Raw genomic sequence first — 14,655 nt, 5'->3', positions numbered from 1 at the left:
AGCAAATCCGTCAGAGAACACTCAGGTTGCAAAGTCTGGTGCTCTCCAGGGTCTCCAGATATTGTTCAACACCCACTAGCCCCAGTAGCCTAATCAATGGTGAATGATGATAAAACAGTGGCTCAACATCCATAGGGCCACAGGTTCCCCAATCCTGGCTGACTGGCACAGTATCATAGTTAAATCTAAATGAAAGAAACTGCGACTTCCATGTTAAAATCTGAGTTTCAGATGGTCCATTGTTCAGTATCCAATTTGTTGTTTACTTTGGTACTTTTACTAGAAAGCTTGAACTCTGGAGTGTAAACATTTAACAAAATCACATACTTCATGATGCAGCATTTGAGGTATTTTATTGATATAGCAATCTTATTTCAAAATGGCATTATTACAAAATGTAAAAATCCAGCTAAACCAGAAAATTTGAGACTTTTTTTTTCCTGGGCCCTCAGAGTCATTGGTCCTGCCCTCCAATTCTTTTTATTACAATTGCAATCCCTATTGCCAGCCTGATTACACAGGTGCAAAGTGGGCCAGAATGGCCTGGTATAGATAAATACATCAAGAAAGGCAAAAGCTGTAAAGCTAAATGCATGCAACAGGTTCTACCAGGAAAAAAACCCTCAAATAACCGCAAGTGAGATCTAAAGAGAACTGCAGAGGGAAGAGTTCTGTTTTAGTCATCTTTGTCTTTTGCTCCATGTTTAAGGATGCGTGTGAACTCAATGTAGCTGAAATTGCCCTTTTTATCAATTGGTGCCTCTCTGAACAGCTCATCTACTTCTTCATCTGTAAATCTGTCTCCCATTGTCGTCAGCAATTCTCTCAGATAGTCTTCTTGAATGAAGCCTAAAAATACAAAATATCAGTTGAAAATGATTCAATGAATTTCCACACACAATGTGGAGTCTCTATAATGGCATAAACTATTTGGTGTAATTGCATAAACATGTAGTACAGAAACACCAGAAATTTATCCAAAGAATTTAGTGCAACCTAAATGGCTATAGCTTTCAAAATTTAATTGACACAATGAACACGCTATACTTGAATAATAACAAATTGCATTTTTAGCTTTCAAATCCTGGATTTAAATATTTATTTCCCAGTAAAAAAAGGTAAAGGTTTACCATGCCATTAATTCTAGTCGTGTCTGACTCTGAGGGGTGGTGCTCATCTCCATTTCTAAACCGAAAAGCTGGTGTTGTCCATAGACACCTCGAAGGTCATGTGGCCAGCATGACTGCATGGAGAGCTATTACCTTCCCGCAGAAGCGGTACCTATTGATCTATTCACATTTGCATGTTTTCGAACTGGTAGGTTGGCAGAAGCTAGATCTAACAACGGGAGTTCACCCAGCTCCCCATATTCGAAAAACCAAGCTTTCAGGCAGTAAGTTCAGTAACTCAGCGGTTTAACCTGCTGTGCCACCAGAGGGGGCTTATTTCCCCAACCACCCTTTAAATTCAACATCAGTGATGCGCTAGCACCAAAATTAACAGCCAGTTATAAACTAAATTTCTCCATGAAAGCACAGCTCTTAAATCCTGTGAACTTCAAAATCCAAGACCTTTAATTTGACCTGCAAAGTTGTTCCTTTGCAAATGGTAAAGCTATGCAAGCTTGTTTCTGGCTGACACCAGAAGACCAGAAGATCATTCAGAACCAAGATCTAGCACAGGTGTAGGTGAGACAGCAAACACAATTCAATCCTCTCAGCTGATTGCCAGTGAGCCACTGAGTCCTATTCAAGGCAGCACGATAAATGCCTCAGGATCCAAGTATTGAAAGGGCTTCCTCTCCTAGTACTGACCCACCAAGATTTAAGGTGAGTTGGCAGGGCTCTTATTTATTTATTTACTTTATTTATACCCCACCTTTCTCATCCCGAAGGGAACTCAAGGGGGCTTACAAATTCAATGCCACAACATAAACAAAACAATAAAACAAGCCACATCAAACTATAAAACAGTTACAACATAAACAATTAAGACACACAAAACATTAAACATATTAAAAACATATAAAGTGCTAGATCTTGATTTCCATACTTCTTGATTTAACCATAGTAATTATTCAAACTGTTGAGGCTCTTCTTGTGTTGCAATGCAGTGTGCACTTTAGGCTATGTTGTGTGCTTTCTTAATAATGACATCATATTAATGCAACTACTTTCCATCAGATCTTATTATTCCCCACATTTTTATCTGGGAATATCTTGTTAAAACATTTCTACATGGTTTGATTTTTTTTTTTTTTGCACTGCTTGTATTCTAGTTTAGCGTTTGTATTTAGATACCTCCAATCTGTGATACTGAATTTGGAAAACCTGATCAGGGCAGTGGATGACCTTGGAGAGCTTGCACTCACAAGTTGAAGTTGACTTGACAGCAAGCAAGGGTGATTTTAAGTGTTTTTATATAGGCTGTTAAGCACCTTCCTTGAAATGCTGTTAAAACAGGAGTGGTATAAATCTGAAGAAGACAACTATGATGCACTACTACTACTACTACTACTACTACTACTACTACTACTACTCTTTATCCCTTGTCTGTGAATAAGCTAACACTGCTTTAGAGGTTTTCACTACACAAGAGGCAACATTTTCAATTCTATCTAAATTCTAATGATAAATCACAAATTTTGCCATATGCCATCACTGGCAGTTTCGTATCCCACCTGTTGCTTCTTCATCAAAGCAAGCAAAGGCATTCCTGATTACATCTTCTGGATCAGTGCCATTTAATTTCTCTCCAAACATTGTGAGAAACATAGTAAAATTTATGGGTCCCGGAGCTTCATTCATCATGGCATCTAGGTATTCATCAGTTGGATTCTTCCCTGCAACAAAACATCCTTGTTTTAATGAAAATCAGTAATATCAGCTTCTTGATCAATTTTATTTCATAATGCATTTCTAAGAAGTTATGATAAAAATTTCTGCAATTGTATCTGAGACACTTTTTCCACACACAAAAGCAGCCTAACCAGAAAAAAAGTGTGGGAGAAATAAATTACCAAGTGAAGCAAGCATATCATGCAGGTCTTCTTTGTCAATGAAGCCATCTCTGTTTTGATCAATCATGTTAAATGCTTCTTTGAATTCTTGAATTTGGGACTGATCAAACATAGCAAATACATTGGAAGTAGCCCGCTGAGGGCGCTTCTTTGTGGTCTTGGTCTTTGCCCTTTTGCTTGACATGGTGGCTGTTGGATTCTAGAACAGAAAGAAAATATTGTCAATGAAAGGGATGCCACCAAAAAGAGAAAACATATGGCACAGTTATGAGCCATAAAGCTATTTTACTTGTTTCAACAATTTAGCACAATTATGATTTTCATTTTAGACAAATTCTCTACTTGTACTGTATAATTTGTGCTTCAAAACATACTAAAATACAATAAGTAGCAGGTTAGCTGTAAAAAAAGATTCACCATTTTCACTGTTTAAGCAGGCTCAAATTCCTATTCGGCCAAGATATTCAACAGGCACTCTTGGTAAATCATAGGATTTGAGACTGACTAACTTCACAATGGGGCTGTGAGGTTTAGCACAATTCTCTAATAAATTAGTGAGACACAATTTATTTAATAACAATTAGAAACACCTAAAAACTCAAGTACAAATCCCGACTTTGCTTTGATAGCACATAGTACTTTAAGACCGAAAATTGGGACTGAAAGGGAGATGTCCTCACATTTGTTAATATCAGACATCCTTATTATTGAGCTTTTAGTAGCCACATTGTATTAACAAAATTGTTTGATATATCCTGATGCATTTGCCTCTACTACAGTATCACTGCATTTATTCGGAATATTAGTGATAAAGGCCCAGTGGTTTCACTGATCAGTTAACTGTTTTGAAAGAAGGTGTTTTGTGTTATTTATGATCTTGTTCTGGAAAAAATGAACAAAACAAAACTAATCAATACTCATATTGCCCAATCATACATATATTGAGTGTTTTCGTACAATAAGATCATGTTAAATTACCAGCTTGATAAGTGTTTAATATCCTGCCTGCTTGCTAAGTGAAAATAGTTTTTATCCCACAAGCCATATACTACTAACAGCAGAAAGTAATGCCAATAAATGCATTTAGTTTTGGCTTATTTAGTGTCAACATGTTTTTGCTATCAACTAAATTTAGTTAATGATATAATTATAATCATTGGTACTTTCTAATTTACTTTACCTATGGTCTAAATGTTTTTTGCTCCCATTAATCCACAAGTGAATATTTTCCCGTATCTCAGGCATGCTTAAAATCCTGAATTATATTCTATGAATGAATGGCATTAATGAATATAATGAATAAACAATAACAGAAGCACCTAGTAAATCTGTTAGTCTATAGCTACTATAGGACTCTTTGTTTCTGTTGAGTTAAATTAGCATGGCTATTACTCTGAAAACTGGTACTGTTAATACTTTTATTTTTTATGCTATCAACTAGATTACTGTTTGTTTAAATCTATAACTAATACACTTGAAACATTTAGTAATAAAACCTAATCATAAGAACTCACATATTACAGTAACACTGAAAGGTAAAAACTGTAAATCACTTACAGTGCGCACATTCCTCAGTGTTACATATATTTATTTCTTGCAGCAAGTACACTAGTGATCTCTACTATTTATCTTTTATATTTTAGTTTACAGAAAATTACTGGAAAACTGGAATAATTAATGTGTATTTCCTTCAACTGTTTCCTTTTTTAAAGCCCAATTTATCTTAAGTTGAGTAAAAGTACTTTGAACTTGTCCCTTGGGCTAGGTGCCCCAAAAAAGTAATCCATATGTATCTCCTCTATGCCATCTTCAAAATGTATACACCTTTCTGCCAATCAAGTGTAAATCAACACATAAAAATTTTAAACACTACCATGACATCAATCAAAGATCCCTCCAGCAACAACACAAGTTAGATGCCAAGCAACCTGTCTAAGATCTTCATTAACCAGTGAATAGAGAATAGCAGTAAGTACCTAGCCTCCTTCTGCAGGTAGTTTGAGGGTAGGCATTGAGAAAGTAATGTTCCACATCCCCACCAACTCCGCTTCTGGGGATAGTGGGATCAAAAAAGGTCCTCCCCTTCAGACACCAAACCCAGGGAGATTTGTACTGGAAAATGTACTGTCAAGCTGTCTCTCAGTGTATAATAACCCCATGCATTTCATAGTGTTTTCTTGGACAAGAAATAATGAAAGGTTGTTTCAACAGTTCCTTTCTCTGAAATATAGCCTATAGTATCTGGTATTCATTCATAGTTTCTCACCCAAGTACCTATCGGAGCTATATTTTGCTCCCAAAATTAGATAATGTGGTGTATTTAGAGTTGGAAAATATGGCCTTTCAACAGAACAGGCTTTAAGACATACAAAGATTTATAGGTCATAAACAAAACTTTGAGTTGAGTCTAGAAACAGAACTGCACACAGTGTGGCTGCCAAAACAGAAGAGTCAATCTATGTACAATATGGCCACAGTATTTTGTATAATGCTTCAACTGCACACTCAAACTGTTACAGCAATCCAAACATGATGCTACTAAAACACGTATCCTGGAAAGGTCACACACACATTCTTAAGTCACTACTGAAAACTGGGGACCCATTTTCAATGCTGAATATTGGTATGATACTCAAAATTTTGAACTTAATAGTGTCCTTACTTCATGATGTGTTTTTCAAATGGTTTCTTGATGTTTTGTTCATTCAAATTGTTTTGAATTATAATTACATACTATGGAATTTTATTGGCAAGATTTACTTAGAGGTGGTTTGCGTTTCCTTCCTCTGGGTTTTAGACTGTGAGACTTGCCTACTACTATGATCTCCTACACAAACTACTATACCACATGTTAAAGCCTGTTTCAAACATTGACCATATTTTATAAGCTAAGAAAATATAAAGTATCTAAGTAACATAACATCCAATACAGTCTAATATTTAATAACTATTCAGGCTACTTAGGTACTATGAAATAAATATTCTGACAAGGTAACAAACCATACATCTTATAGAAAATTCTTACCATCTCTGAGTATAAAACTGCAGTCCAGTAGTCTACCAGGCTTTCAAATGATGAGAAAAGATGCTGTACATGAGTTATATTCTAATGGGAGATCTACAAATAGCAACACTGATTTCATCCACTGATTAACTTCACAATTTAAAACTTGTATTCAATCTACAACAGTCCTCTGACACACAAGTTCACAAATTACCGACAGGCTAAAAATACACTCAAGACCAAGTCAGCCGACAAACATTTATTGCCCTATATTCAGAGGAGCTTAAGCACAACCTGAAATTTTCCATTCAATTAACTGGTTTCTCACACAAATTTCAGCACCTGACCTTCCAAGTCATAAAAGACAAGGCTGCTTATGGGATTCCATAGTCATTTTTCTGCAAGAATATCATGTCCATGTGAGAAGCACATATACAATGGATATACAACTACAAAACACATACAATCCATATGACAATCTACATGCAGCTCTCTTGTCAACATAACATAAATGTAAATAGGGGTAATTATGTTTAGAATACATGGAAAACTCAGATTCAAGTCTCCATTTGGCCAAAAATTCACAGGATTACTAATCATTAAACTTTAGTAACCCCACAGGGTAACGATGAGAATAAAAATGAGGAATGAGACTATGTATGTGGAGGAAGGTCAAGCTATAAATATAAAACATAAACAGCATTTGGGCATGTGGTTGACTACTGTTTAAGGAGCTCCACTGGCTGCCATTTATTTTCCGGGGCCAATTCAGGTGCAGGTTATCACTTATAAAGTCCTAAACAATTTGGGACCCGCCTACCTTCGTGACCGTATCTCCCTCCATGAACCAGCCCGGGCCCTTCGATCTTTGGGGGAGGCTCTCCTTTCGCCCCTGCCAGTTTCACAAGCTCATCTTCTGGGCACAAGGGAGAGAGCCTTCTCCTCTGTGCCCCCTCCCTACTCTGGAACTCATTACCCAGAGAGATCAGGAAAGCCCCTACCCTAGAAACCTTTAAAAAGAACCTTAAAACCTGAGTCTTCCTCTGTGCCTTTGGTGAGTAGGTACACAACTTGACACTACTGCTCCCCTCAACGTTTCTGTCACTGGAGTACACATCCAGCTTGGTTCCACAACCCCATTTTTATGGGCTCCCCTTTGCAAATAACCTGCTCCTCCTTTTATCTCACCCGAGTTTTTTAACATTTTTTTCCTGCACATGTGGCCCGCCCACTGTCATTGTGATTGTGTTTATTGCAATTTTATATTGCTAATGTATTCATATGTTTTATGTATTTATGATGTTGTTGCTCGTTGCTTGTGTTATCAAGCAAGAGTTAGCAAAAACCAAAGAGCAAACTGCCCATGTATTTTCTTCCTTTCATAAACACTCAAACTGAACAGTTTGTCGCCCTTTCTTTATGAAAAGTGTTTCACTTTTCTGCCCAAAACAATTCTTAAAGCAATGTTAACTAAATGTTGAATTATTCTTTTAAAATTGGCATCAAGTTATTTTAAAAGTCTGAAAACAGTTAATTTTAGGTTAATTCGAATTGTGCAAGGTGACTGAATCATGTAACTGTACAGCTGAAAAATCTCTACAAGATGAAAAAGGACTTGGCTTTCCTTCAGCCACTAATACAAAAAGTGCTTCTTTGTAGCTCTTGTAACTCAGGCATATCTGCTAGCCATGAAGGCGCTATCGCAGTAATCTTAAAACAAAATAGTAATAGAAAAACAGAACTCCCACAAATGCATTATAAAGGGCTACTGCCAGTCCTGTCACTCCTGCTCCTCCGCCCCCAATTTTTCTGTACATTGACTTCAGTCAGTCAGCATTCCATTCTCACTGAGCATGCTCAGTCTCTGCTAGGCTGCTTTTGATTCTCATGCCCCCCCCCCGATAGTTTTTTCTTTAGTTCTGGGCTTCATACTTCACCCTCTTGTATAATTTGTACCGTTTTGGCTACATCAGTTAAAGTTGCTGGAAACCCAAGGTTCTGTTTAGAACAGGCATGGGGAAACTTTGGCCCTCGGGTATTTTGGATTTCAACTCACACATCAAGTTATCACAGATTGTAATGAACTGAAGACAAACAAGTGATAAATAGTCTATTTTAATCAGCTTATCTCAGCAAACATTTTAGTTCATATTTATATTTAGACATTTGTTCAAGTTAGGTATTTAATCAGCTGAGGACTTGCTACTAGAGTTACAATTGTACTACAGAGCAACTCCCTTGTAAGATAGCTTCCTTTGGAATGCACCAGACAAGAGGATTTATGAGGGCTGGGAAAATATTTCAAATTCCTGGACAGGAATAGCACACTCTGAATGGTCAGGATTTCTCATCCCCTTCTACATGGCTACCTCGCTATAAAAGAACTATGTTTTTTTCATGCTTTCACTTGCATGCACAATATTTTTTAAAAAATAGCTACTTCCAAGCTGGATTTTCATTTAACTATTTAGTTTTTGATGAACTACGGAAAAATACATACTGGATTTTCCATATTCTACCGTGATGGGGAGAAACAGATCTATCACATTTTGCTACAATTTTTTTATTTAAAAGAGACTGTGTTTTTGGGTGTGGTCTTTGAAACAAAGCAAGTTGCGCCAAGTGCCTTATGGTTTCCAACTACAAAAATTTCATTTTAAGTAACAAGAAATATCTTTGATGTATCCACAATAGTATTCCCAATCAAACATAAAGCCTTGTGGTAAAGATTTATTCAGTTAGATTTATCTACCCAATGAAACAGAGAAATACCACCCATATTAAATTATTCAATCAGCTTCATGGATAAACTAGAATTTGAATCAGAGTCCATGATTATTAGTCTGACATTAGTTATCTCACTCCCAAGTTTTTCTGTTCTTAAAGATACCACAGCTATCTTAGCTGCTTTTCAAAGATAAATAACTTTATTTATATTCCACTCTACCTCCCCGAGGGGACTCAGGGTGAATTCCAGCAACAGAAGGCAAACATTCAATACCTGTATAATAAAAACTACAAGTACAAATACATTGAGAGACCATCCAGAACCCAAAATAAACTGATGTATACTGCTTAAGACTCACATAAATCAAATTAAAACTCAATTGTTAAATTGAATTAAACAAACAACCCAGAATTAAATTATATTCGTATACAGTATTAGTATATTTAAAATGATTATGATGATGCTTTAATGTTAACCCGCTTTGAGTCCTCTTTGGGGAGATAAAGCTGGGTATAAATAAATATAATATTTCGGCGACTTGATGTACATTGTATTTAACAGGAAGCAGCTCTGAATTACCTGCTGCAGCACACAGAACTGCACTGCCCAAATCTTAAGTAGAATTTTTCTGGCAGAACCTGCACTTTGTTTTGGGAAGCACTCCTAGAAGTTAACCAGAGTGACTCCTGCTACCAAGGCCTAGAGACGGATGCAGCCATTTCCTGACAGTTCCTTCCTGCAAGAGGCACAGCAGCTGTCCTAAACTTACTGTAAAGCAGAAAACTTCCTTCCTCCTTTACCTTTACAGGCTGGATATCCTGGGACTAGAAGGGATGGGATCTAAGCTATTATTATTATTATTATTATTATTATTATTATTTCTTAATCACCTCTCCTCATAGCTCGAGGCAGGTTGCAAAACAAAACACAGCAAAACCACTACAAGTACATACACTAAAACGTACCTGCATAAAAGTTATATACCAAAAAGCATCTCTATGAAATACAAATTAAAACAGACACGACAGAGATTAAACAAAGGAGATGAATTAAAATTTATGTTTAAAGACTGGGTAGGCCTGCTGGAACACTTCTGTCTTAAATTCTAACAGCTGATTTAGCTGTTGGAGCTCTACTAGAAGGTTGTTCCACAGCTTTGTGGCAGCCAATGAAATGGTCCTCTGGGTGATGATTGCCAGAATCATAGTTGGAAGAGACCTCATGGGCCATCCAGTCCAATCCCCTTCCAAGAAGCAGGAAAATCGCATTCAAAATACCACTGACAGATAGCCATCCAGCCTTTGCTTAAAAGCCTCCCAAGAAGCAGCCTCCACCACACTCTGGGGCAGAGAGTTCCACTGCTGAACAGCTTTCACAGTCAGGAAGTTCTTCCTAATGTTCAAGTGGAATCTCGTTTCCTGTAGTTTGAGGCCACTGTTCCGCGTCCTAGTCTCCAGGGCAGGAGAAAACAAGCTTGCTTTCTCCTCCCTAGGACTTCCCCGCACATATTTATACATGGCCATCATGTCTCCTCTCAGTCCTGACTGTGAGAGTCGTTCAGCAGTGGAACTCTCTGCCCCTGAGTGTGGTGGAGGCTCCTTCTTTGGAAGTTTTTAAATAGAGGCTGGATGGCCATCTGTCGGGGGTGCTTTGAATGCAATTTTTCTGCTTCTTGGCAGAGGGTTGTACTGGATGGCCCATGAGGTCTCTTCCAACTGTATGATTCTATGGTGGGGGCTCCTTCTCTGGAAGCTTTTAAACATAGGCTGGATGGCCATCTGTCAGGTGTGCTTTGAATGCAATTTTCCTGTTTCTTGGTAGGGGGTTGGACTGGATGGCCCATGAGGTCTCTTCCAACTCTATGATTCTATGCTTTCAGCACCCCATAGATGTTTTAATAACTGTTTTGATATTTGATGATGATGTACTGTTTTTAATATGATTTATGTTTAAAGTGTGGATTTACTGTTGAAGTTGTAAGGCATTGAATTTTTGCCATTATCTATCTGTAAACCGCTTTGAGTCCCGTCCCCCCCCCCCCCGGGTGAGAAAAGCGGTATATAAATGCTGTAAATAATAATTCTAGGCACCACAATTGAAGAGAGATATTGACAAGCTGGAATGTGTCCAGATGATGGCAACTAAAATGATCAAGGGTCTGCAGAACAAGCCCTATGAGGAGCGGCTTAAGGAGCTGGGCATGTTTAGCCTGAAGAAGAGAAGGCTGAGAGGAGATAAGACAGCTATGTATACATATGTGAGAGAAAGTCATAGGGAGGAGGGAGCGAACTTGGAGACTAGGACGCCGGAACAATGGCTCCAAACTACAAGAAAGGAGATTCCATCTGAACATTAGGAAGAACTTCCTGGCTGTGAGAGCTGTTCAGCAGTGGAACTCTCTGCCCCGGAGTGTGGTGGAGGCTCCTTCTCTGGAAGCTTTTAAACAGAGGCTGGATGGGCATCTGTCGGGGGCGCTTTGAATGCAAATTTCCTACTTTTTGGCAGGGGGTTGGACTGTATGGCCCATGAGGTCTCTTCCAATTCTGATTCTATGGTGGAGACTCCTTCTTTGGAAGCTTTTAAACAGAGGCTGGATGGCCATCTGTCGGGGGTGCTTTGAATGCAAATTTGCTGCTTTTGGCAGGGGGTTAGACTGGATGGCCCGTGAGGTCTCTTCCAACTCTTATGCTTCTATGACAACCGGTGAAACAAGCGCCCCTTCTAAGCGGCCTGCGCCATGACAGAGCCGCGCCCTCCTTCAAGGGAGAAAGGCAGTATTCGAAGCGGGCAACGGCTGCCTCGCGTCACCGGAAACAAACTGGGCTTCTCCCAACCTCAAGCAAAGGGGGAGAGAGAGGAGGGAAGAGAAGAGCCCATTCCCGACCACCCCCACCCCCCGTTCCCTGTCCCGCATGGGCCCGCCCACCATTCTCACTCACCTGAGTGGCAGGGAAGAAGCTTCGGCTGTGGGAGAAGCCGAGAGAAATACTAGCAGTTCTGGAGTCCAGGAACCCAACAGCCGCGGCACTTCCGGAAGAGCGCAAACACCGGGAGGAACCACTATGGCGCCACAGCGGGGGGGGGACACTGTGAGAGGGAGAAACGGAATAAAGTAGTGTCGTCAGAAAAAAAGGAAATCAATAAGGGACAGACACAACAGGAGAATTTGAAATCAGTCGTCGCTTTAGGAAAGAGTTGCTTCTTTCCTTAAAAGTATTCCCTTGGGGAGAGAGAAGGGCTCCTCCCCCTGCCCTTCGCTGAGTTGGTACAGCCCAGTGCGCTCACCGCATTCCAGGGGATTGGGCGGGGCTAAAAGGGCGGGGAAGCAGCCGGGCCAGGGTCTGATACGCATGCGCGCGAGGGGAACTGGGCCTGATGACCTTGTAAGGAAATCGAGGCGCTTTTCCTGTTTGGCGGGTGGGAGCGGCCTTTGATGACGAGGCAGGTCTCGGTGACGTCATGCATTCGAATGCTCCTTGCTGTCATTTACAGGTTGAGCGCCTGGTATCATGATCAGTGTAGGCTGGCACCACTTTGAACTGCTGTGGCTCCAAGCTATTTTATTTATGTAATACAGCAGAGGGGAAACAGCAGAGAGGAAACAACCAAGCACAGCTTAACACCTCTCAACAAAAGATTCTCCCAGGCTCAGCCAGGCCTTCAAATGCTAATCAATGTGGTCAGTTGAAACATTCACACCTAGCTCCAGCAGATATATAAACCCCTTTTTCCTAGTTCCAACAGACCTCACTACCTCTGAGGATGCTTGCCATAGATGCAGGCGAAACGTCAGGAGAAAATGCCTCTGGAACATGGCCATATAGCCCGAAAAAACCCACAAGAACCTATTTTATTTATTGTATTGTTTATTACTTGTTAACCGCTCTGAGTCCCCATCAGGGTGAGAAGGGCAGCATATAAATGTCATAAATAAAGCTATGGCATCTTGGAAGTTGCTGCAATAGTTTAAATACTGTGCAAACCTTTTTATGTTAAGCTGCTTTGAGTCCCCTTAGGGGGAGATACAGCGGAGTATAAATAAATATAATAATAATAATAATAAGAAGAAGATTAAACTGCAAAAACTCTGATACGAGCCAGTAAAAATAGTCCCAGTGGTGATCAGCACACAGGGTGCAGTGCCTAAAGACGTTGGCCTGCACTTAAAAACAATTGGCACCGACAAAATTACTATTTGTCAGCTGCAAAACGCCACCCTACTTGGATCTGCATGTATTATTCACCGATACATCATACAATCCTAGACGCTTGGGAAGTTTCAGACGTGTGATCGAATACAAAACCTTGTTTGCTGTGTACTAATCTTGGTGTGTATTGAATAATAATAATCATAAGCCTGAAAAGGTTACAGAAAATGAACACGTCGAACTACTCTGGGAGTTCCGAATTCAGACTGACAGAGTTTTGGAGCACAATACTCCTGACCTCACGATCGTGTTAAAAAACAAAGTATGGATTGTCAATGTTGCAATCCCAGGTGACAGCAGGATTGAAGAGAAACAACTGGAAAAGCTGATACGATATGAGGATTTAAAGATCGAACTGCAAAGACTGGCATAAACCAGTAAAGGTGGTTCCATTGGTGATCAGCACACTGGGTGCAGTGCCTAAAGACCTTGGCCTGCACGTAAACACAATCGGTGCTGACAAAAATTACCATCTGTCAGATTGCAAAAGGACACCCTACTCGGATCTGCACGCATTATTCACTGATACATCACACAGTCCTAGACACTTGGCGCGTGATCCAATACAACAGCCAGCATAGTGATCTTGTTTGCTGTGTACTAATCTTGTTGTGTATCAAATAATAATAATAATAATAATAATAATAATAATAATAACAAGGTCCCCTCTCTTTCAATCAGGGCCGATGTCTCCCCAAACTTCAACTCTCAGGATTCCATTGCATTGGGCCATGGCAGTTAAAGTGGTATCAAACTGCATTAAACCGACAGTGTAGATGCACCCCAGGACCAGAAGAGTTGGATTTCAGGAAAAAAGGGCTAAATGAGACTGGATCTGGGTGGTGTGAAGCAACATTCTGGAAAGGAGAAATGGTTACTCTCTGATACATCGATTGATCACCACACTCTCTGATACATCGATTAATCACCACTTGAAGTAACTGGAAAATAAGTGTGCTCATTTCCAGTCAGACAATAAACACATTTTCTCTTATTTTTTCCTCAGCCCCTTGTGTTCCTGCTCTCCTGGAAGGAAATTTTGAATCAGCTCCTGGAATTAAGTCTAAAAGGGGGAAAAGTCAATTATCCAATGTGGATGATTTGCAGTTGCTAAGACAGGTGACAATATGAAGTCCTCAAGTGCAATTCCCCTGGAAGTGGCAATTAAGTTGAGGGGAGGGTGTCTTCAATTAGTACTAATGAAGGCAGTTTCTTAAGCTTTAATTGACATAAGATGTGGTGTGTGTGCTGTTTCCAAGCTGATCAGAACAGCTGTATCCTGTGATTATTGTCTCCAGTGTGGCAATTAGGGATATTTTCCTCGGCATCACTTAGAATTAGGGTGCATCTCCGTTGTAGAATTAATGTAGTTCAGCATCACTCTAACTGCCATGATCCAGTGCTATGTGATCCTGGAAATGTAGTCTTACAATATGTTTGGCATTCTCTGCTTGTTTGCTGGTACCTCACCAAACTAAAAATCCCATAGCACTGACCCATGGCAATTAAAGTGGTGTCAAACCATGTAGCAACACTAATGATGCTGGCAGGACTAGGTACCATGTTTTAAAGTTTTATGATAATTATATGTTTTATCTTTCTCATTGTTTCTATATTGTTTTGTTTTATATTGTTGAATTGTGGCATCAAATTGTGCTAAATTATGTAAGCTGCTCTGAGCTCCTTTTGGGGTGTG

The 14,655-nt window shown here is 39.6% G+C and overlaps 1 protein-coding gene across 1 annotated transcript; it reads right to left on the bottom strand.

Annotated features, from left to right (window-relative positions):
• Window positions 1–336: 336 nt before the first annotated feature.
• Window positions 337–11,814, bottom strand: LOC132774738 (myosin regulatory light chain 2, smooth muscle minor isoform). Its single transcript, XM_060775119.2, has 4 exons — window positions 11,691–11,814; window positions 3,020–3,218; window positions 2,681–2,842; window positions 337–849 (listed from the first exon to the last, which is right to left on the bottom strand). Exons 2-4 carry the CDS (start codon window positions 3,201–3,203, stop codon window positions 677–679), a joined length of 519 nt encoding a protein of 172 aa, XP_060631102.1. The 5' UTR covers window positions 3,204–3,218; window positions 11,691–11,814; the 3' UTR covers window positions 337–676.
• Between the last annotated feature and the right edge of the window lie 2,841 nt (window positions 11,815–14,655).

Source organism: Anolis sagrei, chromosome 4 (genome assembly GCF_037176765.1).
Source record: "Anolis sagrei isolate rAnoSag1 chromosome 4, rAnoSag1.mat, whole genome shotgun sequence".
Taxonomy (NCBI): domain Eukaryota; kingdom Metazoa; phylum Chordata; class Lepidosauria; order Squamata; family Dactyloidae; genus Anolis; species Anolis sagrei.
This window is presented reverse-complemented; position numbering and strand designations above follow the sequence as displayed.

Coding starts and splice junctions, on each gene's coding strand:
- LOC132774738 (XM_060775119.2), bottom strand. CDS start 3,203: ATGTCAAGCAAAAGGGCAAAGACCAAGACCACAAAGAAGCGCCCTCAG. Junction 2,843..3,019: donor TGATATGCTTGCTTCACTTG/GTAATTTATTTC, acceptor GTTTTGTTGCAG/GGAAGAATCCAACTGATGAA. Junction 850..2,680: donor CTTTGATGAAGAAGCAACAG/GTGGGATACGAA, acceptor TTGTATTTTTAG/GCTTCATTCAAGAAGACTAT.